The sequence below is a fragment of the Lissotriton helveticus genome, chromosome 6 (assembly GCF_964261635.1).
Source record: "Lissotriton helveticus chromosome 6, aLisHel1.1, whole genome shotgun sequence".
Taxonomy (NCBI): Eukaryota; Metazoa; Chordata; class Amphibia; order Caudata; family Salamandridae; genus Lissotriton; species Lissotriton helveticus.
In genome coordinates this window covers 1641277979-1641302814 of record NC_136067.1, presented here as the reverse complement: position 1 = coordinate 1641302814, position 24836 = coordinate 1641277979, and the positions used below count along the sequence as shown (strand labels likewise).

General features: G+C 46.6%; 1 protein-coding gene across 1 annotated transcript in view; it reads right to left on the bottom strand.

The window, feature by feature from the left end:
• Nucleotides 1-24836, bottom strand: part of EML6 (EMAP like 6) — a 928771-nt gene that overhangs the window by 103461 nt on the left and 800474 nt on the right. Inside the window, exon 32 of the mRNA XM_078649484.1 lies at nucleotides 7030-7238. Within this exon, the coding sequence (XP_078505610.1) occupies nucleotides 7030-7238 (209 nt within the window). The remainder of the gene's footprint in view (nucleotides 1-7029; nucleotides 7239-24836) is intronic.

Here is a 24836-nt window from a genome sequence, read left to right as displayed (position 1 = left end):
AATATTTCATGAATTAAATAATGAAAATATGAGTCACTCTTTGCAGCATAGAAGACACCACATAAAATCAAAATATAAAACAGAATAAGTTGGGAGTACCTGAAATAAAGGGGTTTGAATTTACAAAACCTTGAGGTGGCTCCAAAATGGTGATCTAACCAGGAAGGGAATGCATAATGTTTAATACTTGTGAGGTGCATCCCTATTGATAATAAGGGTGTAACGAAGCAAGGCGGAGTAATACCGAGGAGTGGTGGGCTCCCAGAAATGACCCTGTTGTGCCTCCTTCCTTACAGACGGACCCCTGGGATACAGGACTAGACGAACTGGATGAGGAACACGGTGCCTTTAAATGGGCGTTCTCGGAGGAGGAGGAGACCACTCCCCCTGTATACGTCGGCGAGCCCGGACTGGATAAACCCCCGGAAGCAAGGTACGAGGTGTGTGACATCACCCCGGAGGAGGAGAAGGCGAGGAGCGGCGTCGGAGAGCAGTTTGGACGGAGCGGAGGAGAAGGCGATAGCGAAGGACAACGAAGGAACCCCGAAGAACATCCCGGAGGAGGAGGCGAGACCTACGGAGTGCCAGGAGGCCAACGACCCCGTGAGCCGCCGTGCCACTCTCCCAGGGGAGGAGCGTGGCTGACCCAGGTACGGCAGCGTATGGCGGTGTGGGCGGGAAGAAAGAGCGTGTAAATAGTGTAATTAGACCCGTGTTTGTATCCCGCGTCTTTCCCTTCCTTCTGTTCCTTTACCCCGCGTTTGACCCTCACCGTCTGTAAGCCTCCCCACATCACCGACAGTGGTTTGCCTGCACGTTATACACCGGTGAACTCCTCCCAGCCTCACATCACACGGCCCCAAAGGTGCACTCCCCGGAAGACAGTAGAACTAACGGTTCCCTCTCTGTTGGTCTTCCTTTACATGGGCTCCGGAGCGGCGAGCTGCCTCCTTGACCAGACCTTGAGGACAAGCCCTGAGACCAGAAGACCTAGAAGAGGACACCCGCGCTGCCAAAACGGATCCCAGTCAATTTGCCAGGGAAAGACTCACGTTTAGAACCAGGAGAACTTTGATGCTCAATACAAAACGTGTGATCCCAATAAAACCCTCTTTACCTGCAAGACCTGGTGTCCTTCTAATCCCTACTGTGCAAACTGATACAGCCATTAGACCTGCTCCAGACCCTACACCCGATATCCCAGTCAGCCCTGATCCACAAGCCCGGTCTACAGTGGTGTCGGAAGAGGGATCTACTCCCTCAGATCACGAAACAATGGTGGACCAAGTCATACAAACACTAATCGAAGGGCAACAGAAGCTGGAATGGGCCATCAGCCAACAAATCAGTACAGCGGACGCGGATCGTGCCTTGTTCCGCAGCACTATGACACAGCAAATGGATAACTTGCAGAAAGTGGTACAGACCCCAGGGTCCGCGGTCTCGGGGGACAGAAGACCGGCAGGTCCTCATCCAGCCGGAGTAGCCTTACAGAAGTACGTCACAGGAGAAGACCCGGACGCCTTCCTGGTCAATTTCGAGAGGGCAGCCCGTGCGTGTGGGTGGCCGGAGGAAAAGTGGCCCTTCTTTCTCGCACCCTTGTTGACGGGTGAAGCACAGACGGCATACCAGGTTGCAAACCACGCGGGTACCTCCTCGTATACCGCCATCAAGGAGGTGATACTGGATCACCTTGGGATGGACGCCGAAGCATATCGCATCAGGTTTCGGAAGGAAAAAGGGGTCACAGGGGAAAACCCCAAAACCCTGTATCTACGCCTGAAAATGGCAGCGGAAAAATGGTTGCGCCCCGACGACCGGAGCAAAGAGGACGTCATGACCAGTATAGTACTTGAGCAGTTCATGGAAGCCCTGCCCTACGGGACACAAAGATGGCTAAGACAGCATCCAGGACTGACTGCAGCTCAGGCCATTGAGATGGCGGCCAACTACACCAGAGCTGCACCTAGATCTTTTCCCTGGGAGACTGATAAAACCACAAAGACACCGGTGCAACCCGCTAAGACAGAGAAAAAAAAAACCATCTACGAACCCCTAAAGCCACGGTCATTCAGACCGGAGGTCGTTCCAATGAGGGGTCCCCAGTGCTTTGAATGCGGGGAGTGGGGCCACATAGCATGTATGTGTCCCCGAAAAAAACCAGTCGAGGAACCCATGGAAGTCGGGTATATCCCCAAAGCTGTGCTGTACTGTACACCGCCGAAATGGGACCATCATACTACGTAAGGGTACTGGTGAACCACGCCCCTGTAAAAGCACTCTTGGATTCCGGGTGCAGGCAATCAGTCATACGGGAGACTCTGCTGGTCCCTTCCCAGATAGGGTGGGAGGGAAAAGTACACATCCGGTGCGTCCACGGGGACGTAAAGACATATCCCATTGCACGCATCACCATAACACCTATAGGAGGGGATCCTTGCTCAGTGAGAGTAGGGGTGGTGGCGTCACTGCCCGAGGAACTGATACTAGGGGTGGATAATCCGCATTTCCTGGCCCTGTTCAAAAGGGAACTAGCCAATCGTCCGGTGGAAGCCTTCCTGTCTGCCGAGCCCTGGATCTTAGACAAGGGGTTCAAATTTGCGCAAGCCAACGACCCTACCCTCTTGAATGCGTGGGAGGCGGCTCACGTAGTGCAAACAATGGCCACTGGGCAACGATACCCCCGATTTAGTATCAAAAGCGATCTTCTCTATCGAGAAGGAAAAGAGGGAGACCAGGGGCAACTGGTGGTACCAAAAGAGTTCCGTGAACAGATATTGTTCTATGCACATACTCATCTAACCGCAGGACACAGTGGGGCCGAAAAGACCACCCAAAACGTACTGCGTCTGTTTTATTGGCCTGGTATATATAAAGAGACGGAGGCATACTGTCAGCGTTGCGAGGTATGTCAGAGGAAAAACCTGACTAAACCCCCTGCAGTACCCCTACAACCCCTGCCCATCATAGGTAATCCTTGGGAACGAGTGGGAATGGACCTCATAGGACCCTTACCACGCACCACTAGGGGCCACACATACGCCCTGGTGATAGTGGACTATTCCACCCGATTCCCCGAGGCTTTCCCACTAATGTAACGAAGCGAGGCGGAGTAATACCGAGGAGTGGTGGGCTCCCAGAAATGACCCTGTTGTGCCTCCTTCCTTACAGACGGACCCCTGGGATACAGGACTAGACGAACTGGATGAGGAACACGGTGCCTTTAAATGGGCGTTCTCGGAGGAGGAGGAGACCACTCCCCCTGTATACGTCGGCGAGCCCGGACTGGATAAACCCCCGGAAGCAAGGTACGAGGTGTGTGACATCACCCCGGAGGAGGAGAAGGCGAGGAGCGGCGTCGGAGAGCAGTTTGGACGGAGCGGAGGAGAAGGCGATAGCGAAGGACAACGAAGGAACCCCGAAGAACATCCCGGAGGAGGAGGCGAGACCTACGGAGTGCCAGGAGGCCAACGACCCCGTGAGCCGCCGTGCCACTCTCCCAGGGGAGGAGCGTGGCTGACCCAGGTACGGCAGCGTATGGCGGTGTGGGCGGGAAGAAAGAGCGTGTAAATAGTGTAATTAGACCCGTGTTTGTATCCCGCGTCTTTCCCTTCCTTCTGTTCCTTTACCCCGCGTTTGACCCTCACCGTCTGTAAGCCTCCCCACATCACCGACAGTGGTTTGCCTGCACGTTATACACCGGTGAACTCCTCCCAGCCTCACATCACACGGCCCCAAAGGTGCACTCCCCGGAAGACAGTAGAACTAACGGTTCCCTCTTTGTTGGTCTTCCTTTACATGGGCTCCGGAGCGGCGAGCTGCCTCCTTGACCAGACCTTGAGGACAAGCCCTGAGACCAGAAGACCTAGAAGAGGACACCCGCGCTGCCAAAACGGATCCCAGTCAATTTGCCAGGGAAAGACTCTTCTTTAGAACCAGGAGAACTTTGATGCTCAATACAAAACGTGTGATCCCAATAAAACCCTCTTTACCTGCAAGACCTGGTGTCCTTCTAATCCCTACTGTGCAAACTGATACAGCCATTAGACCTGCTCCAGACCCTACACCCGATATCCCAGTCAGCCCTGATCCACAAGCCCGGTCTACAAAGGGCCAAAAGAGCAAGAAAGTATAATTACGAAGGAGGAGCCAAGACGGCATTCAAAATGGCAGCTTAGAAGCCCGGCTCCGCCGCTCGCCCTCTCCCTCCCTAGCATCCTGTACTTGATCCTGTGTCTGCACCATACCCCCGCACGGCAGAGGTAGCGCGATGCCATCCTGTGCAACTCCGGGTTCGCGATCACCTCGGATGGCTGAGTAACGTCGACGCGAACGGAGCGGCCTGCGCCAGCCATAAGCCGGGACCTTGAGCTGTGACGTGGCCGGGGAGGAAGTGATCAACAGCGGATGCGGCCAGCAGAACGGACCGGTTGACCCCCGCGGAAGTCGCAATTTGTGGCTTTTGTTGACGGACGCCAGCGGAGTGAGATGCTAGTGCTGGGATCTCATGGCACGCATCTGGCTGATTTTCTCTGCGCCGGAGATCCCGAGACCGGATGATATTCCGGCCACCCACATTGACCCTTTTGATGTGCTGCCCGGGGCGACATGGCCCCCGATGAGATCGCCCGCCGGCTGCGGTAGGCGTCGGATTGTGGATCTTCCCCTGGGCATGGCGGGTAAGAGGCTGGTGAAGCTGAACTTATGAGGGTCCTACTTAACTCCGCTCCGACCCCAACACGTTCTACCTGGTGATAATGAGACTCCGGACGCCTGATACGCTGTTTGCTATCCTGTCTGGGGGGTTCCCAGGGGCGAGGAGCGTTGCCACCGTTAACAGTGGAGAAAGGGAGTACACACTGGGAGATGTCCTTTCGGCTGTTCATGACTTTCATTCCTCCCTGAGCTCTATCTTGCTTGCCCTCCATGACTCGCTGACGTCTATCGTTCCTGACATGGAATCTAGGAGCGCAGATGGGAATATGGTGAGTCGGGCGCCTGTTACTGCTCAGTCGTTCGTCACCATGGATTCCTTGGGGCGTGAGGTGCTGGATTTCGACTACAGTGAGCTTTCCGGCTTGATTTACGCGACCGACATTTCTTCTGGATTTCCGCCATATGTTCTCGCCATCGAACAGTATCGCGGGGCTCTTTCACTCTTGGACAGTGACTATTGGCGAAGGGGATTTGCTACTGTTCAGCTGCCTTTGCTGAGCGCCCGGGTGGCTCCTGAGAAGCACATTGGGTCACCGGGATTGCCTGCCTATGGAACTGCTGGGTCGGAGTGTTTGTCTACTTTTACTCGAACTGGCCAGGGATGAGCATCGCATGATTGTTTTACCGATTCGATGCCTTTGGTGATGACGCAGTACTTGGCTCGCTATTGTGATGGTGGGGGTGTGTAACGGACACATAATGATGGCTACCTCCCCTCTTGGGGAGCTTACACTCTCTTCTGGGAGGTGATGGGGGGGGGGAAGGGGGCGGGTGCAGGGGTCCTCCTCCTTTTTCTTGTAATTGGGGTTTTGGTGCTTGGGGCGACAGGCATGCCTATAGGGGGGGGTGGGCCGTAGCCTTCTGCTGGTATGCAGGGTGGGGGATGGGATTTGTTTTCGTTCCTTTTTTGTTTCTATGGCCCTTCTTTTTTCTCTTTTGTTCGTATTTCTTCTTTGTCTTTTCATACTTTTGCTTGGATGAGGGTCCAGTCTTGTTCTTTCTGGGTCGTAATTTGACGCTGTGCGCTTGCGTTTTTCTTATTACATCTGTAGACCCTAATGGGTAGGACGTTGGGTTAGCGCGTAGTTATTGTACACTGGTATATTCTGATTTGCACGTATTTAATGTAACTCTCTTTTCACGTTGGTATAGAAGGCGAATACCCTATTTCATGACTTGCTTCGAATTTGACTTTGCTTGACTATATGTTCTCGGATCCTTCCTCCCGTATTATAAAACGGAATCCTCTCATACCCTGATATTTGGTGGTCACGCTCACATGTAACTCCTGTTCTTCCGATTTGCTATGAGTTCGGCGCTAGGGATGCTGAACTGTGTTCTTTTATTATGTACTGTTTTTTCGATCCTACAAAGCGGCCGGCCTGAATGGTTGTAGGCCCATGTCTATATTGGTTTGAGGAGATATTTTTGAGGTTTCCAAATAAAAATTTATAAAAAAAAAAATAAAGAAAGTATAATTACACTTGCTTTTGTGTTGTATGTATAAATGTAAATATGTGTATAAATATGTTGTGGTAATGTTTTTGTGTATACTCATTTTGAAAATATAAAAAAATATGACTTTTTTGCATAGAACGTATGGAATACATACAGTACAAAGAGACTTGAATCAGGAAAAGTTGTACACATATTGTTTGTTCATTGACTATGGATATTTGAAATGTATGTTAGTTGTTTAGAAGATTCACATTTACAGGAAGAGTTAAATTAGGTTTCTCTTCATCTTACTGTTTAGCACACTTATCTATCCCAAGGCATTGCTATTTTTTTTTTATTGTATGTCCTTACCCAGATACCTATGGATTAATTGGGTTAACCCCTGTTTTAAATAGGCAACAACTTGTGATCCCGACACACAATAAAAGCGTAACTACGAGTAGCTCTACAGTGATTAAAAAAAGAAGCATGAAAAAGCCAAAGTCATGAGTCCATGGACATAATAACAGCACAACACATTTGGTGTAATCTCACAGAAGAAAATAGTAGTTCTTTATGTGATACTAATATGAGTGATTAATTACACAAATGGTGAGTAATCAAGGGTGTATGGCATTCGAGTAGCCACTCAGTTGTCCACTACTACCAATTACATAATGACTTTGTTCTACATCCTCAATATATAGTCCAGATGTTACAAATTCTTTTTCATCATATTTTCAAGATAAGAAATATTTCATAGATTAAATAATGAAAATATGAGTCACTCTTTGCAGCATAGAAGATGCTAAAACCAGGAATAATTTGAATAATTTCAAGGAAGATCTTCAAATTTCTTAACACAAATCTACTTACAGCTCCAAAGGCAACTGAGAGCATGGTTTGCATTTTGGCATTGTCTACAGAACCGACAACTCCTTTTCTATAGAGCAAGGCACTTCCTGCCAAAGTCCAAAACTTGATGTGCTTCACGCCAACGGACACAAACTGCGAGTCTGAATCAGGCCGGAACTCGACGATAAATATCCTGTCCACGTGACCTCCTCTGCTGGCCACTTTGGCACCTGTTTTTGAATGAATTCAATTAAATATTAACATATAGAGACAAAAAAATCACATCTAAAAATACAAATTAGCCACAGTAAATAAATCAAGCATTTGCTATGCAATAGGTCTCACGTTTGTTAAAGTTAAAGCCCGGGTGTTAAAAATAACAGTGTTTTTACTTTTGTTTTTTATTTGCAGTGTAGTTATTATATTTGAATAGCACGATTGCCAATGGTATAAAAAAGCAAGAGTAAAAAATATTGTCATTTTCAATGGCAACAGCTCTAACTTTAACAAACGCAAGACCTATTGCTTTGGAAATGCAAGCGGTCTCACATTTGTTGGAGTTGGAGTTATTGGCATTATAAATGCCAATGTTTTTTTTACCTAGCCATGTTGCAGGGTACAGTACCATATGTGGCCAAAAGAGGTGCCATACGACATCTTTTGGCCACATACGGTACTGCACCCTGCAAAGCTGGAGTTATTGGCATAATAAATGGCAATGTTTTTTACCAAGTCATGTTGCAGGGTGCAGAATCATATGTGGCCAGAGGAGGTCTCATGGGACCTCTTTTGGCCACACATGGTACTGCACCCTGCCCATAATGCATTGCATGCAAGACACTACCACAAGTACATTCAAATAGCTGTCTATATATACAATTAGTAACTTTGAAATGTGACAAAATAATTATTATATTAATTCCGGATTAAGTTGTACTCTGTGTGGAGCTGATGAAGGGAAATTTATAGGAGGTCTCGTAAATGTGAGATGTGCTAGCGAGTAAAGTAACCACTGCCAGCTTTGCTTAGGACCAAGCATGTGTCCTGCCTGAAGCCCTTTAAGAAAATAGATCTCTGAGGCTGTAATTAAAACCTGGGGAGTAACAACAGATGTAACAGTCTATGTCCTCATAGGAGGTTAGAAGAAGAGACAAAGATGTACTAAGGAGGGGCTACTAAGTCTATTGACCAATGAAAAGCCACCATTTACAAAGGACAGAGACAGGAGCCAGTTAAAAAGATGGGCGGAAAGTAGGCGAAGCTTTATGCACATAACTTAAGTACAGCATGTCTTGAAGAGATAGCGCAAGCGCTGCCTAGGTGAGACCTAAAACACATATTGTAATATTGTAAATGGAGGAGAGCCCTAAATGATTTGGTTTGAATTTTTGCTTAGAAGCTGACAAAAAAGTTAATGCTAGAACAAGCGATCTTAAGCTGAAAATGCATATCATCAATTGGTAGGGGAACAAGAGTCTCTAACATATGAAAAATCATTTGATGGTTTTAGGAGACGCTGAGGCAACACAAGTGATCAATGTACTTACTTATCTGGCTTACAGATCATTTCCTTTTCTAGCTTCTTCCTTTCCTTTCCACGTTTACATGGGGAGTCAAAAGTTATCACATTGTTTCTAGATTTCATTAAATATGTTAACCACTTAACTAACATTTTCTTTTCACTTAGGAAAACAACCCACCTGGTTCATGTACTGTTGAAAACAATAAGTCAACAAGATTAATAGGACACTCAGGAAAATTCCCAGTAATAGACTTTAATACGTCTAAAGGGATAAAACTGTTAATTTTATTGATTCATGAATCAGGTGTATGGTTCATCAATAAAGAAGAGTTGTTGCTGATCCCACTTTTCTTTCACTCTTTCTATTGCTGACAAATACTTCAGCTTATAAGAACAAAGAATTTAAAATAGCTAATTTGAGGAATTTTAATAATCAGATCAGAAGTCTCCACTCCGATCATACAGACAAGCTCAGCATCTCTGGTGGATCTCTGCACATCCACAGCCAGGACACCATCAGACAGCAGACGGAGAAGAAGTGTAAAAAAGAAGAAAACAAGGCAGCAGGTCTTTTACATTAATGCATGCAGATTCTGCAATAACATCCCATATGCCCTTCAGATTCAGGAAAGTGTCTTTAAAGAACACTACTTCCCAATGCTTTAACAGCTACCTCTTTTATCACTTTATGCTGGTCTTTGACCCTATACAGCACTACGCTGCCTTTTGGCTATGCTTGCGCTATAGAAATACCACACACATACATACAAACATTTCACCTGAAGCCCAAGATGAGTCGAGCTACTGCATTCTGTATTAATTGCAGTTTGTGAAAAAGAAAATTTGGAAATCCTACAAAGAGAGAGGTGCAATAATCTAATCTAACAATGGTAATGCACTGGACTAAAAGTTTCCTAGAGGAACTGGGCTGTAAGGAAGTTATTTGCCTGAATAACCCTCATCATAAAGATTAAGCATATAGCGGTTATTTCATTACTATGTGTTTTGAAAGAAAGGTTGTTCTAATAAATTGTGTGCATTGGAAGTAGTTACCCGGACAGGTACCTAAGTCAAGCCACCATTTTGAGGTCCAAATGGAAGAATTACCAAAAACCACAGCCTTATATATGTTTACCGTGAGTGAGATGACATTCATCAAACTTGCCAATGAGCACAGGCAGCTCTTTAACTAATCCTATAGAAGTGCAAGCTCTCCTTCAAGTCTTAGGATGATTTGAAGCCATACTGATATGCATAGAACCAGACACCAAAAGAAATACGATCTTTTAGGGGAGCCACATACATGTTGACAAGCGTGTGGCTCATAAAATCAGCTTTGTGGGACCTCGCAATTTATGATCTTGAAGGCGGAACGGTCTGGAGCCAGTGAGACTGCTAGGAAGGGCCTCGCATAAAGGAGGCAAACCAACTGTGTACAGTGGCATGCACACCGGTTTCAGCAAGTCTGTCAAGCAAGATGTCATGGTGGTTGAGCCACTTCATACAGTGGGTGTTATAGTGCCTTTTTCACAGCAGTTGATATGAACACCACCTCCTTCAGTAGCAAAATATCCACCAGTACCAGTCTTCAAGACATGACTTAGTTTCCCAGCATCTCAAGTAAAACAAAAGCTCAGTCTACTGATTCTTGCCAGGATTGAGAGTCACTCAGATTTCAGCTAGCAAGACATCACTGGCACCACAGCGGGGGTTTGACTTTTCAACTGGGTGGGTGAGCAATGTGGCTAACGGGAATAGGAAGAGCGTTGTCTTTGACTGCAGCATCAATCCCCCTTCAGCACATTTTGGAGAATCTGTTGAAACTACAGTACTTCTGCACCTGGATCCATTTGTGGCTACACATTTCAGATTCCCTGCGACTGCATGGATAGGAGTAGCAAGGAGCAAGTGCCAAAGCACTAATGGTGAGCACCTATCTTAATTCATTACCATCTTAATTCCCTGGTGGCGACCCATCACCCCACCACCAAAGGCTCTCGCTTGTTATGAAAATATTTAAAGTTACTATAAAATTTAAAACTTGGAAAATGATACAGTAAATTCGGAAGAAATTAGCAGTGCTTAAAAGTGCATTTCTTACATTCGATTTATGGTCCAATTGGATTTGCATGGTATTAATAAAACTATATCTGTTAAAGAGATGGGGTATTCCTGGAGGAAGAGTGAAGCTTAAAAGAAATGACTATTCCTTTTGCACGAGAATATGCCAATGACAGACTGTTCCTCTCTGAGCTTCTTATGGTGCTATCTACGTGGACCTCACCTTCTAATCTATGTCAGGACAGCAGCAAAGCATACATGGTTTTAAGGTTCCCACTCACATTAAACACAGGTATGGACCAAGGTTTACAGGTGGAACAGCATTTCTGTCAAGAGGAAGGGCTTATATCATAGCAAAAGAGGTGGAGCTGGAGGATAAGAACAGCACTCTGTTACCTATCTGCTGGCAGCTGCAGATGCTTTTTCAATCATGATCTACCAATAGGCAGTTGTTTCACAGGCTAGTCAGGCCCATGGGGAGTGTCCTTACAAAGCACTTTTAAGTACTTCTGGTTGATGCTAAATACACCACATGCTGCCCCTAACGACAATACCAACCAGCAGCCTTTGTTGGTTCTTAGTGACCATGTGGCACTTTGATCTAATTGCTAGATCGTCTTGATCGGGCACCTGTTAAGACCTCACTCTAAAATCCACATCTGCAGAAAGTAAAGGGCATTGTAAACTTGTGCTTTTGAAACGAATGAAAAGTAATAATTACTCATTACTCTCATAAATATATATCAAAAGTCACCATCATATTTCACAATTGTCTTGCATCTCTGGAGCTGTAAGGTAGTAGAAACAAAGAATAGGGAACAAGATGGGTTGTATATAATGGGGGATTTATTTGAAAACGGGGAGTTGACCGCCTGGCCACACTGACACAACAGTCCCCTCCCCCTTTCCACAGGGCAATTATTGCTTCACAGAGTTATTATGGCTGGTATGTATGCATTATGTGGGCTCGTTGCATACAGCCACAAACAAACGAATACACTGAAGCACTACTTAGATAGGGTAATGGCCGTAGGCTTATTCTATGGATATAAAGGGAGCTGTTGGATACCTCTGAGTACTGTGAAGCGCCGGTGGGAAGCAGTCATAGATAGGCTGTTTTACAAAAAGAGTGGGGTATATTATTATATGTATTATTATTATACCACCAAAAGTCTCCCAGAATGCCTGGCTACAGCAGATTCAATGTTATCAGTTGCACAGGGAATGCATGACTCCAAACATAATCAACAAACTGAAAAATGGCAGGGAGGCAAATAGCTGGAGGTGCTTACCATGCTGGAGGTTACACATAATGTGGGCTTGCCTCTCACTGGCTCAGTTTTGGAAACATGTGGGTGAACACATTCAAAGAACAATGGGAAAGGGACACTATACACCTGTGGTATCTTAGAACTTGTCCCGGTCTATAATTGTTAAGGCTGAGACTGGATTTGTGACCTACTAATGCTGTTTGCTCAGCCATCCATAGCCAGTCACTGAAGGTCCAGGGCTGGACTCCACACTAAGCAGTGGGAGGTGGCAGTTATACAATTTGCAAGCTGCAAATGTATGTATGTAAATGTATAGGCATTTATATAGCGCACTACTTACCCGTAGGGTCCCAAGGCGCTTCGACCGCTGCGAAACCCTTCCTGGCTTCCCTGAGAGATGGTCCCTTAATGGGTATCTCCAGGGTGAGACCAGGCATCCCCGGCGGTCTGGTGGGGCCGTTAGTGAAGATGAGGCAAGCTAATGCCCAGAGTTGCCGAGTGTGATCGCTGATCAGAGTGGGCACCGAGGCGAGAGAATTATCGAGTCCGCTGACCCTGGTCCAGAAACCTGCCGCGCCGGGAATCGAACCCTGGTCCCGGGCCGTCCTCTGCTCTCGGGTCTGCCGCCTCTAACCAGTGAGCCACACTACTGCAAGAGCCCGGCCCAACGTAGAGGGGGAGGCAAGAGGCTCACAGAGGTTTCTGATTGCAAGGGCATGTGATGGGTTGGTCCAATCCTTCTCCCAAGCCATTAAAAGTGATGATAGACCATCATAGTGAAGTGTTACACTGCACACACAACATATGCATGCGGGCACATGGAGGACAGGCCGTCGGCCCATGCTGCTGCATGGTATCTGCGGTGAACATTTGTGGGGGGCAAAATACCCCATGGGTATCCCCCCAGAGCCTACATGCACCTGAGAGCCAGTGGTTGCCCCTTACCCAACCGTCTATTAACCCCCTGGTTCATGAGCTCTCCATTAAGAGTCCCTGTAAACAATAACCTTTTGCTTACATTGCTGATACATGTACAGTTATGTTCAAGATGGGCGACACACGTGTCTTGCTTGAATTCCGATAAGCATGTTAAAATGTTTGCGGTCATTATTATAGAAACACTCACAAGAAGGATTCTCAAGAATGTATAATCTGCCCAACAATGTTAGCTATTGAACGTAAATGCAGCTCTAAAATTGTATGTTTTGAATTGTAATTGTTGGCTGCGAATGTATAACTGAGGGCGGCAGAGCGATTACTTAATTAATCGCCTATTTTAGCGATGATTTATTTATCTCAAAATAACCATAAAAATGTATTTGAAAAATAATAATTTGTGATTGTCAAGGAAATTTGTGGACCTAGACTCTTGAATACTTATTCCAATAGGTGTGTTAATAGACTAACGCAATACTGCATACTACTGGAAAACAGAAAAAGGCGCCCCCTTCCACGATGGCTGAAAGCAATGGGGTTTGTTTTTTTGGCTGGGCAAAGACATGGAGTACTGCGCCAAAGCTGAAGAAACAATATATAATATGCAGAGGTGGTCTAAAAACCGCAAGAAAATCTGGGGGCCCTAGAAGTAACACTATCAAGGCGTATGACCCAGTATAAAGCTTACTGAACAATGTTAGATAACTATTTGACTGTAATCTGTTTATAAATTCAAGAGAACGTATCTTATTCTGTGACAGATCAGTAATTACTACCATGTTGTTGTAATTGTATGGAAAATAATAAAAAGCATAAGCTATTAAGCTGTGGGAACAGTGAGGTCAAATTTTCGTGCCTCTACCACTATAATAAGTTAATTCATAAAAGGCTTCTGCCCTCAACTTGTGCAAAAATAAAATATTTTTTTCTGCTGGCCAATAAAAATTGAGTGTTTCTAATTGTAGAACCAATCAAGCTCTGGCTTTGATGTATGTGATTGGAGCAAAGCCCCTATCGCATTTATTTTACAGAACATTAGGATACAACACATGCCATCGGATCATAGTAACCCTAGAGCATTACAAAGTAATAGAGTACAGAATCAATAAAGGGCAAGACGCTGGCACACCATCTCGAATACTGTGTGTGAGTATTTAAAAAACGAGTAAATGGAAAAAACAGAACATCAACAGCTCAATGTAGTTCATTGCTGGGGATATTACCAATTGTTAGCATGAGACACTCGTGAGTATGTTCTTCTGGGATTATTGTCCACTCCTATCGGCACTCCACAACTCGAGTCCAAAGGGACAGTTTCTAACAGCGGTTTGAAGCCAATAGCTGAACCTCTATTACAATATAGATGTATTATCCGTCTTTGCAGTACAGAATTAAATAATAAAACCACTCCGCAACATAATTTCCGATATACCACCTGGCAAATCTCAATGTGTCTTCTGCACTGAGAGGTCTTTGATGGAATACATGACTCAAAATGAAGGATTTCATAATAAACACCAAAACTTCCAAATGTTTCAACATATTTTCAAGCCCCTTTCCCCACCAGAGTGTTACTATTTTTGACGTCCCGTGGCGCACAGTGCAGGCCCATATCTACAAGACCCCGCAGAGCCACCCTGCATTGCTTTCCATGGCCTTGAGGAAAAGGTGTAAGGCCACGCAGAGTAAGCCACTCTGTTGCCTTACATTGAGGCAGGGAGCCATGCGATGGGTGTTCTCATGCAACACCCGTAGATTTTGACACTACCCCAGATTTACGACATAGTGTGAATCTGGGGCAGCACCAAAAATGTACGCCTCCCTAGAGCAGGCGTAACATGGTGAAATGTTTACATTTCTCCTTGTTGTTTCCTCTTTCCACGTGTGCTGCATTTTGAGGTACACATAGAATGATGAAAATACCTTTCGTGATTGCAGGAAGATGCCCCTCCTGCACAAAAACAATCATGCAAACAACACAGACACCTTTCCACCATGGTGCAAGAGTGCTTGCTTTGGAGCACGGCTTCCATTTTTGCACCCCGCGCTGGCTGAAGGGACAGGAATGCACTGTATCTTGTAAATACGGTGCATTTCTGTCATTTTTTAATTGGCTTAGGGCAACGCAGCAAAATGACTCGCAGCGCTGCCCTACGCCGATTCTTTGTACTTTTCCTGAAATGCCATCACCTGGATTGATTTGTTCTTCTGTTCTTTGCATAGACTGGTGCGTAACCTAGTATTTTAAGTGCACCTAGTGATCAAGAAGCCTTCAAGAAAATGGCTGATTTGTAATCCGATAGCCGAGCCCAAGATTCAGGACTTATGATGAAACAGACTCCCCAAGAAAAATCAGAAGGAGAAAAATGTAGGGTTTCTGAGATGTAAAGTGAAGGTACTGTAGCAGACCGTTTTTTGTTAAAATACGACAGCTAATACTGAAATTGGAATGACTTAGAACAAATGCATGACTTCATGAACACTGGCTAAACCTTTAGGTTATGTTAAAAAAATGTTAAAATAGGACTTTTATAGCGCAACGGCTACTCCAAGGGAGTGTCCCGGCGCTTTAAGCTCCAAACCATAGAAGAGAGCATGAAACATAACAGTAACAGAAAGGGGCCCAAAGAGAGAAAAGATTATCCAGCAAACAACCAGGTTTTCAGGTCTTTCCTGAAAACAAGCAAATTTGAGGTGTTTCGCAGGAACAACGGTAGCGAGTTCCACAGCTGAGGAGCGAGGAAACTGAAAGACCGGCCGCCTAGCCGAGCCTTTTTAATACGTGGTACCCGCGCCAGAGCCAAGGCTTCTGACCTGAGGGATCGTGCGGGTCGATAGAAGTCCAGCCTCCTCTGAAGATACTTAGCGCCATTGCCATGTAAGGCCTTATGGGCAAGAGTCATGGCCTTGAACAGTATCCTCTTCCGCACCGGAAGCCAATGGAGGGATGTAAGAAGGGTAGAGGCGCTGGTGCGACGATGAAGGCCAAAGATGGCACGCGCCGCGGCGTTCTGGGTAATCTGTAGGCGCTGGAGGAGATATTCAGGCAAGCCAAGATATAAGACATTGGCGTAGTCCAATCTGGACCCTATAAGGGCCTGAACAGTAATCCTCCGATGTTGCTCCGATAGAAGGGGAAAAAACTTACGTAACATTCTAAGTATCCCAAAACATGTTCCCGTGAGAGTGGAGACCTGGGATTTGAGCGAGAGCTCATTGTCGATTTTAATTCCCAGGTTTTTTGCCCACTTAGAAGACTGGGTGGGAGGGAACATGTCAGCAGGCCACCAACCTCGCCAATCTGGTTCTGATGGGCATCCGAAGAATAGTATTTCGGACTTGTCCGAGTTGCACTTCAGGCTGTTTTGTGAAAACCAGCTAAAAACAGCCCCAAGGCACTCGCGAATCCCTTCACCATCGAACTCTTCACCCTTGCGACAGGTGAAGAGGAGCTGAGTGTCGTCAGCATAAGAGACGATCCGGGCCCCATAGGACTCCGCCAATGTCGCCAAAGGGGTCATCAGGATGTTAAAGAGAGTGGGGCTCAAAATAGAGCCCTGGGGCACTCCGACTCCCAGTGGCGGCATCTCGGCGGATCCGGGTGGGACCCAGACCGTCTGGCGGCGGTTGGCCAGAAAGGAAGAAAACCAATCGAGCACCGTCCCCCCTAGCCCGATGTCACGGAGCCTAGTGAGGAGATCCTCATGGGGGACGGTGTCGAACGCCGCCGACAGATCTAGCATAACTAACAACACCCTACCTCCCATGTCCAGCACCTCTTTTACGATCTCCGAGACTTCCAAAAGCGCCGTCTCGGTGCTTAAGTTGGAGCGGAATCCCGATTGGGATTCATGAAATAAATCATTAGACTCCAGAAAGTTGGAAAGCACGCTGTGCACGTGTTTCTCCAAGATCTTAGTCAGTGCTGGAAGGAGCGAGATTGGCCTGTAATTGGAAGGCACCTCTGGGTCAAGATTGGGCTTCTTAATCAGAGGGATGACCATAGCTTGCTTCCAGGTCTGAGGCAAAAAGCCCTCGCTCAGGGAGAGATTAAGAATGGGATTGGCTATAGGGTTTATGGCATCTGCCATTTTTGCCAGAAATTTTGCCGGGCACGGATCAAGAGGTGAGCCCGACTTGAGGTTCCTCATCAAGGCTAGAGATGTAGCAACCGAGAGAGGGGGAAAGTCAAGCAGGACTGGGCCTGAGGGAGACAGAGACGCTGTTTCAATCGGCATTGCAGACAGATCATCTGGGGCTCTCAGCGGAAAGGAAACCTGGATTTGCCTAATTTTGGTGGTAAAAAAATTGGCAATAGTGTTAGCCCAGGTCTCTGCTGGAGCACCCTGAGTAGAGATGGACCGGGGGCTAGTGAATTCGCGCACGATGGAGAAAATCTCCTTGCAGGAATTAGCGGCATCATCAATCCTTTTGGCAAGATATCGTTTCTTGCTCTGAAGGACAAGTTCATGGTATGACTTCAACGTGGTTTTGTACTGTTGTTTAGCCTCAGGCTCATACTGGACTCTCCAGGCCCGTTCCACCACTTTACATTGCCTACGGGCATTGGCTAGTTCCTCCGTGAACCAGGGGGCAGAAACCCGACGGGCAGCGGACCTGGGTGACTGTAAGGGAGCGAACTCATTTAGTCTGGCAAGAAGCCAGGATTGCAGGTTCTCCAGATCTTTCTCCAGGTCCCCAGTACAGGCCACAGGGTGATCAATCAGAGCATGTGTGAGCATATCTGTGGTCACCCGATGAAGTGCTCTATAACTGCTGCCCTGCTGTCTCGTGGCGCTAGCGGGAGAAGCCAAGGTAGAGGATATTTCAAAATGGGCCAAAAAATGGTCAGACCAGACGATTGGCAAGAGTGTTACATTCATGATAGGTATGGTGGAAAAAACCTGATCAAGTGTATGGCCTTTATCGTGGGTCGGACCAATAAGATAAGGGGAAAGACCAAGGGTGGATGCAATATCCAACAGTTTGATGGCATTTTGGTCATTGTGGTCGTCCATATGGAAGTTAAAATCTCCCGCAAGTATGCATTGCTCCGACCTCAGGACAAAGACCGACATGACCTGTTGAAGATCGTCAAGAAAAGAGCCCACAGGGCCAGGAGCTCTGTAGACAATCAGGCCCTTCAGTGCTTGTTGCGGCGATAAGGAGATGGTAAAAGCTAAAGAGTCAGCCCCTTCGATGGTGTGAGTATGCATGACCGTGCACGGAAAAGTGTTCTTCACAACTAAGGCAACTCCTCCTCCTCTGCCCTTGTCTCTATCCTGCCGGTAGATGGTATAGTCAGTGGGAATGGCAGCCACAATGTCCGGATGGGAGGAATCATTGGTCCATGTCTCCGTGAGCATCAAACAGGTGGGACTAGTTGTTGATAAGAGATCAAAGATCTCTTGGGTGTGGCGATGCAACGACCTCGTATTAAGGAGTAGGCAGTGATGTTTAAAGCCACTCTCCTTAACAGGATCAGGGGAAAGGAGGGAGCGGACAGGGTGCCAAAGACAAACAGGGCACTTATGCTTACCCCTATGTCGGCTTGGAAAGACTGACATACACGACTCATTCCAATTGCGTAGCGAAATGAGCTCCTGAGCGGAGTAAGAAAGCATAGTGGCCAGAAGTACCTGCCACGCCCAACGCCTCCGGGACGCTGACGGGCGCAGACGGGCAGGACTCTGGCACGACTCCGGCGCAGATCCGGCGCGGCCGCTGATCGCGTCCGCTGCGCGGAGGAGGGGGTGAGCTTTTTGTAGCGCTGCTAGAGCGCGAGGGTGAGTAGTCCTACCCCCAAGATGGCGGCCAAAATGAGATCCCAGCCCTCGGCGTCAATGCTCAGCCGAGAGCGGTCTCAGAGTCCCAGGCAAGGGAGGGGGGGGAAGCGAAGCGCTTACAAGCGCTGGGAGATCAAATAACAAGCAGCGCTGTGCTCCTACACGCTTCTAACACAAGCGCGAGCACGAGCTGCAAAGCACACAATAAAATGCAATGTTAAAATTACACGAGCGAAATCTCACAAGCAAAAGAAAAGTAAAGAGAACTCCCGGCTTCCGCCTCAGGAGGTGAGAGGTATGTTGGTAGCAGATGGTAATCACCGGCTATGTGATCCGGGTCCCTTTTGTAGCGCTGCTAGAGCGCGAGGGTGAGTAGTCCTACCCCCAAGATGGCGGCCAAAATGAGATCCCAGCCCTCGGCGTCAATGCTCAGCCGAGGGCGGTCTCAGAGTCCCAGGCAAGGGAGGGGGGGGAAGCGAAGCGCTTACAAGCGCTGGGAGATCAAATAACAAGCAGCGCTGTGCTCCTACACGCTTCTAACACAAGCGCGAGCACGAGCTGCAAAGGCACACAATAAAATGCAATGTTAAAATTACACGAGCGAAATCTCACAAGCAAAAGAAAAGTAAAGAGAACTCCCGGCTTCCGCCTCAGGAGGTGAGAGGTATGTTGGTAGCAGATGGTAATCACCGGCTATGTGATCCGGGTCCCTTTTGTAGCGCTGCTAGAGCGCGAGGGTGAGTAGTCCTACCCCCAAGATGGCGGCCAAAATGAGATCCCAGCCCTCGGCGTCAATGCTCAGCCGAGGGCGGTCTCAGAGTCCCAGGCAAGGGAGGGGGGGGAAGCGAAGCGCTTACAAGCGCTGGGAGATCAAATAACAAGCAGCGCTGTGCTCCTACACGCTTCTAACACAAGCGCGAGCACGAGCTGCAAAGGCACACAATAAAATGCAATGTTAAAATTACACGAGCGAAATCTCACAAGCAAAAGAAAAGTAAAGAGAACTCCCGGCTTCCGCCTCAGGAGGTGAGAGGTATGTTGGTAGCAGATGGTAAAGAGGTTCCTAAACTTACCAAATATTATACTTCATTAGTAGAGGAAAACAATGAAATTACAAAAAGAGATACCCATATTCAAACCTAGTCCCACAACTGTGACGAAAAATTCACAAAAAAATTAATTCAGCAATATTGTCAGTGTCTGAAACATATATTTGCTCAATAATTAAGACTGCTAGGAGTTATCTGGCAGAAATCTTTAGGTTTTATAAAATTATTGAATGGCTTCAGAAAGAATTAGCATGAGATAACTGCCCAACAGCAAAGTTGTACACCTGAAGCCGAAAGCAAATGTGCTTAACAATAATAAAGGGCAATTTTCTCATTAATGGTGTTCTATGTACCATTAGAGCATTGGAATGGTGAGAGCTCCATTACAAATAATGGAGTGGCTCATAGCCTATAATGGCCAGTATATGCCTTCTGCTCCAACATTCCAACGTTTGTCTTTCTTCTCCCTTTTTATTTGAGAATATTCTACTGTCAGAGGGTGGAAGGCTTTATTAGCCTTATAGCCCTTCTTCCTCAGGTTATACCAGTTGTTAATGATCCTGTCCCTCGTTATAGGCCAAAACTTAGGTTAACAACTGGCTGAGCCCCCGGCAGCAGCGATAGGTCTGTATTCATTCACGATATTAGAACATTGTTATATTACTTTGGTTTATATAGCGCCAACTCACCAACAGGTCTCGAGGCGCTCCAGACCAAAAGAAAACACACAGTATTCTTGCCAGCAGAAAAGAAGAAGTATTATACAAGTTAGCCTGTGGATCCAAAAGCCTCCCTAAACAGGATAGTTTTCAACTGTTTTCTGAAGCAAAGAAGGTTAGGCTCTTTGCGCAAGGAAACTGGCAACTTATTCCATAACAGTGGAGTAAGTACGGAAAAGGACCTTCCACCTTTTGTGGCCATTTTAAACCGAGGACAAGTCAGCAGCTGAGCATCCGACGATCTTAAAGATCGTTTCGGGTTGTAAGGCATTAGACGATCCTTGATATAGACAGGAGCCTGCCCATGTATTGCCTTATGTGCAATGCACAGGCTCTTGAATTCTACCCTCTGTTTCACAGGGAGCCAATGAAGCTTAAACAATAGAGGGGATGCATGAGATCTTCTCGGAAGTTTGAAGATTAAGCGTGCAGCGTCGTTCAGTACAACCTGCAATCTACTAATCAAGTTCTTTGGTAGGCCTAAATAAAGGACATTGCCATAGTCCAGTCTTGATAGTATAGTGGCCGAGACCACCGTCCGAAGCATAGATTCGGATAGAAGAGGGACTAATCTACGCAATTGCCTGATTAGGCCAATGCAGGTTCCTACGACAGCAGAAATCTGGGTGGTCATTGACAAATCCTTGTCAATTTTTATACCCAGACTTTTCACATTTGGCACTGGTGTTGGCGTGGGCCCAAGTTCTTTTGGCCAAAACAGATCCCCCCATGGTGATATGCCAGTTGACACCACCAGAACCTCCGTCTTCTCGGGGTTAATTTTCAGCAGATTGTCACTCATCCAGCTGACTGTATACCTAAGAGCCTCCTGCATATGTAGCTGTGCTCCTTTGGAGTTCTCAATGCTAAATAGCAGTTGGGTGTCGTCAGCGTAGTTGAACACCCGACAACCCATCTGTGCTAAGGACTCGATAAGGGGTTGCAGGTAAAGGTTAAAAAGTAGCGGTGATAACGCAGAGCCCTGCGGAACCCCACAGTTCACACTGCCCACCTCCGAGATCTCCTCTCCCAGTTGGATCCTCTGCTGCCTCCCTGTCAAAAAGGACTCTAGCCATATATAGGCTGTGTCCTTTATTCCAAACCTCGCCAGTCTGTCCAGGAGCAGAACATGGCTGACAGTGTTGAATGCCGCTGATAGGTCTAAAAGTATCAGGGCACTCGGTTTCTTACTGTCAGCCATGTCCCTGAGCTCATCCAACACCGAGAGCATCACCAACTCGTTGCTGTGATGTGCCCGAAATCCTGCTTGACGTCCCTGGAGAAGATTGTGTGACTCCAGGAAAGCAGACATCGACTGTAGGACATGCTGTTCCAGAATTTTGGACATAAACGGCAGCTGAGAAATTGGTCGATAGTTTTTCAGATTTGCTAGTTCGGCACCTGTTTTTTTTAGCAGGGGTCGTACCCGGGCTTCTTTCAGCCTCGTTGGGAGACAGCCCATCTGCAGTGAGTTATTTAAGAAGGAGACCGTGTGGTCTGCACGAATAGCTAGAGCTACTCTGAAAATGCTTGGGGGACACGGATCCGCCGGTGAACCAGATTTTATAGAAGACATAAGATGTTCAAGCTTAGTGGAGTCCAACTCTGGAAAAGTCGAAATAGTGCAATCCTGCGATATTTCGACCGTCTGCAATGGGCTAGACCCACTTACAGTGTTGTTCTTGATCTCAGAGAGGATGCTCTCTACTTTTTCTAAGAAGTAATGTTGGAACGTGTTGCACTCAATCTTTGTATCCGCATTTACTGGTTTCTTTGTCAATTCCGACAGGATGTTAAAAGTTTCTTTCTGCACATTGTGTGCACGCTTAATGCGGGTATCAAAATATTCAGTTTTAGCCACCAACATACATTTCTTATATGCTTTTGATAAGGTTTTATATTGCTCCCTGTCAGTTTCCTCCTTTGATTTCCTCCATCTCCTTTCCATGCCACAAAGCTTTCTTTTAAATTCTCTCAGAGAAGGGGTATACCATGGAGCACCCTTCCCCAGACCTTTTACTCTTTGTAATTTCTCTGGGGCTATCTGATCGATTGCCTGAGAGATAGTCTGAGTTAAACACAGTGCTGTGGGAGAGTGTCCAACAAGACTTGTGAATTAACCTTCCTCCATTGACGTACTCGCTTCAGTTTTGGGACTTGACAAGGGGGTTTCCCAATAATGGGGATGGTACAGTAAATAAGGAAGTGGTCTGACCAAATACAAGGTAGGACCCCCTCAATAGTGACTTCAGGATCTGAGGTCCATAACAAATCGAGCGTATGTCCTTTAATGTGAGTAGGACCTTCTACAAGCTGTGTCAGGCCAATTGAGGACATAACAAGCTCCAGTTGTCGGGGTGCTAAATCTTTGAGGGATTTTTCCCAATGAAAGTTAAAATCGCCAGTTACCACCACTTTTTGATATCTGGAACAGATATCTGATATGATGGGGCAAAAAAGATCATTAAATGCAGGCGAGGAGTTTGGGGGACGATAGATGGTGAGAATCACCAGGCACGAATTTTCAAAAATAAATTTGACGCCAAGTAGGTCTGCAAGATCTATCGAATCTGCCATCAAATTTTCCATTGTCAAAAACCTTTTAAAAAAGATTGCGACTCCGCCCCCTCGCAGATTGTTAGCACGATTGTGCCAAACAACGTCATATTCTTTGGGCAAGGCAGCTAGAATGTCTGGAGCTGAATTTTCATCTAACCACGTCTCGGTTAAGGTTAGAATATCGATATCTCCATCCTGGAGGAGAGTGAATATATCGAGATGGTGTTTATGAAGAGATCTTGTATTCAGACTAACCACTTTCAATGGGTGTTGACGGCGATAGAGCCTAGTATTAAGGGGTCTTAAAATACGCAAATCTTTCAGCCTATCAATAATACTCGGATCTAGCCTCACCTTATGTGCATTAAGCTGATGCAAAGTATCCGCAGAATAGGTATAGTTTCAACTAAGAGTCCTAGCCCCTGGGCCCGGTCGTGCGCGGACGGGCGCAGACGGGCTGGACTCCGGCGTGCTCACGCTGCACGCGAACGCTGCGCGTATGCATGGCCACCTTAAATAGTCGTGTTAACCCCTAGTACGCTAACCACAATGGCGCCGCCGAGCGTGCGATCGTTCCCCCAAGATGGCGCTGACCATTCGATGCAAGTGAGTAGGACCCGCCAAGTGCGGTGTTCAAACAATTATGGAGCAAGTAAGGGCCAAGTCTCCGCCTAAAACCAGGGTAAAGTTAAACAATAAAAAATAAAATACAAAACGGGATAATTAAAAATGTACGAACATTGGGAACAGTAGGTGATTAAAAACACAAGTGTAACACCTACTGCTTACAGTACTTGCTATTGCTGTTAACATAATGAGGAGAATTTGATGTGCTAAAAGATATAGAAAAAACCTGTGAGTATCTCATATAGATTGGCCAATGGAAATCAATTTATAGACTGCATATTCTAATCATAGTCACATCATGAAAATTATGTTTTTAGTAGTGATATGGTCGAACCTTTTTTTGGTTCACTAGATTTGTTAAACCTCTAGAGGAGTTTTAATGGATTCTGTTAATAAAGCTCTTTAGATATTGAGCAAATTTAAATTCAGTTGAACATAATCTATTTTCTATATTGTAAGAAATTGGGTTACAAGTTGAGGGGTGTGAAACCTTGCTCAATCAGGAACCACAATCCTTGTCAGAGTGAAGTTACAAGCAAACACTAAATTAACCTGTGCTCAACCCTCGGGCTATCTTGGCACAGAGCATGCAGGCCTAATTCAGAGACAATGTGAAGTATTTGTGCAACACTTCATACAGTAACACAGTGAAAACAAAGCACAAAAGGATTCCACACCAAATTAGAAAAATAGAGTATTTAAAAAAACACGAACAACACAAGTCCAAAATGACAAAATTCCAATCAGTAGAACCAGAGTTATGCATCAAAAAGTACAAATTGCCAGCTACAGCTAGTTAGGCACGCTGAACGAGAGTGCCTTAAATTCTGGTTGCAGATCATTGCGAGGTCCCACAGGTGGTGGTTCTGATGCTGTCTGCAAAGTCGATACAGAGTCCTTGTACTGAGGGAACCCTCAAAGCAGAGGCAATGTGTTGGTTATGCTCCGTATTGCACCTCGTGCAGCAGAGGAGATGTGTCAGTTCTGCTGGGTCCAAAGATGGGCTGGCAGAACTTCTTTAGGCCCACTTCCAAGGGTCCAGGACTGGGGTAGCACCACAACGAAGGTTAGTAGTCACTCTGGAGTCTTGGGTTCAACAGATGCAGGTCCAGTCCTTCTCACCCAGCTCAGAGGGCAGCAGGGATCAGGTCAGCACAGCAGGGTAGCAGTTCTTCAGAGCAGCAGTCCAGCTGAGTGGCAGTCCTTTCAAGCAGCACAGCAGTCCTTCTTCCTGGTAGAGTATCCACAGATCCAGAAGTGTACTGAAGAGGTGGTGCCTGAGGTGCAATATTTATACC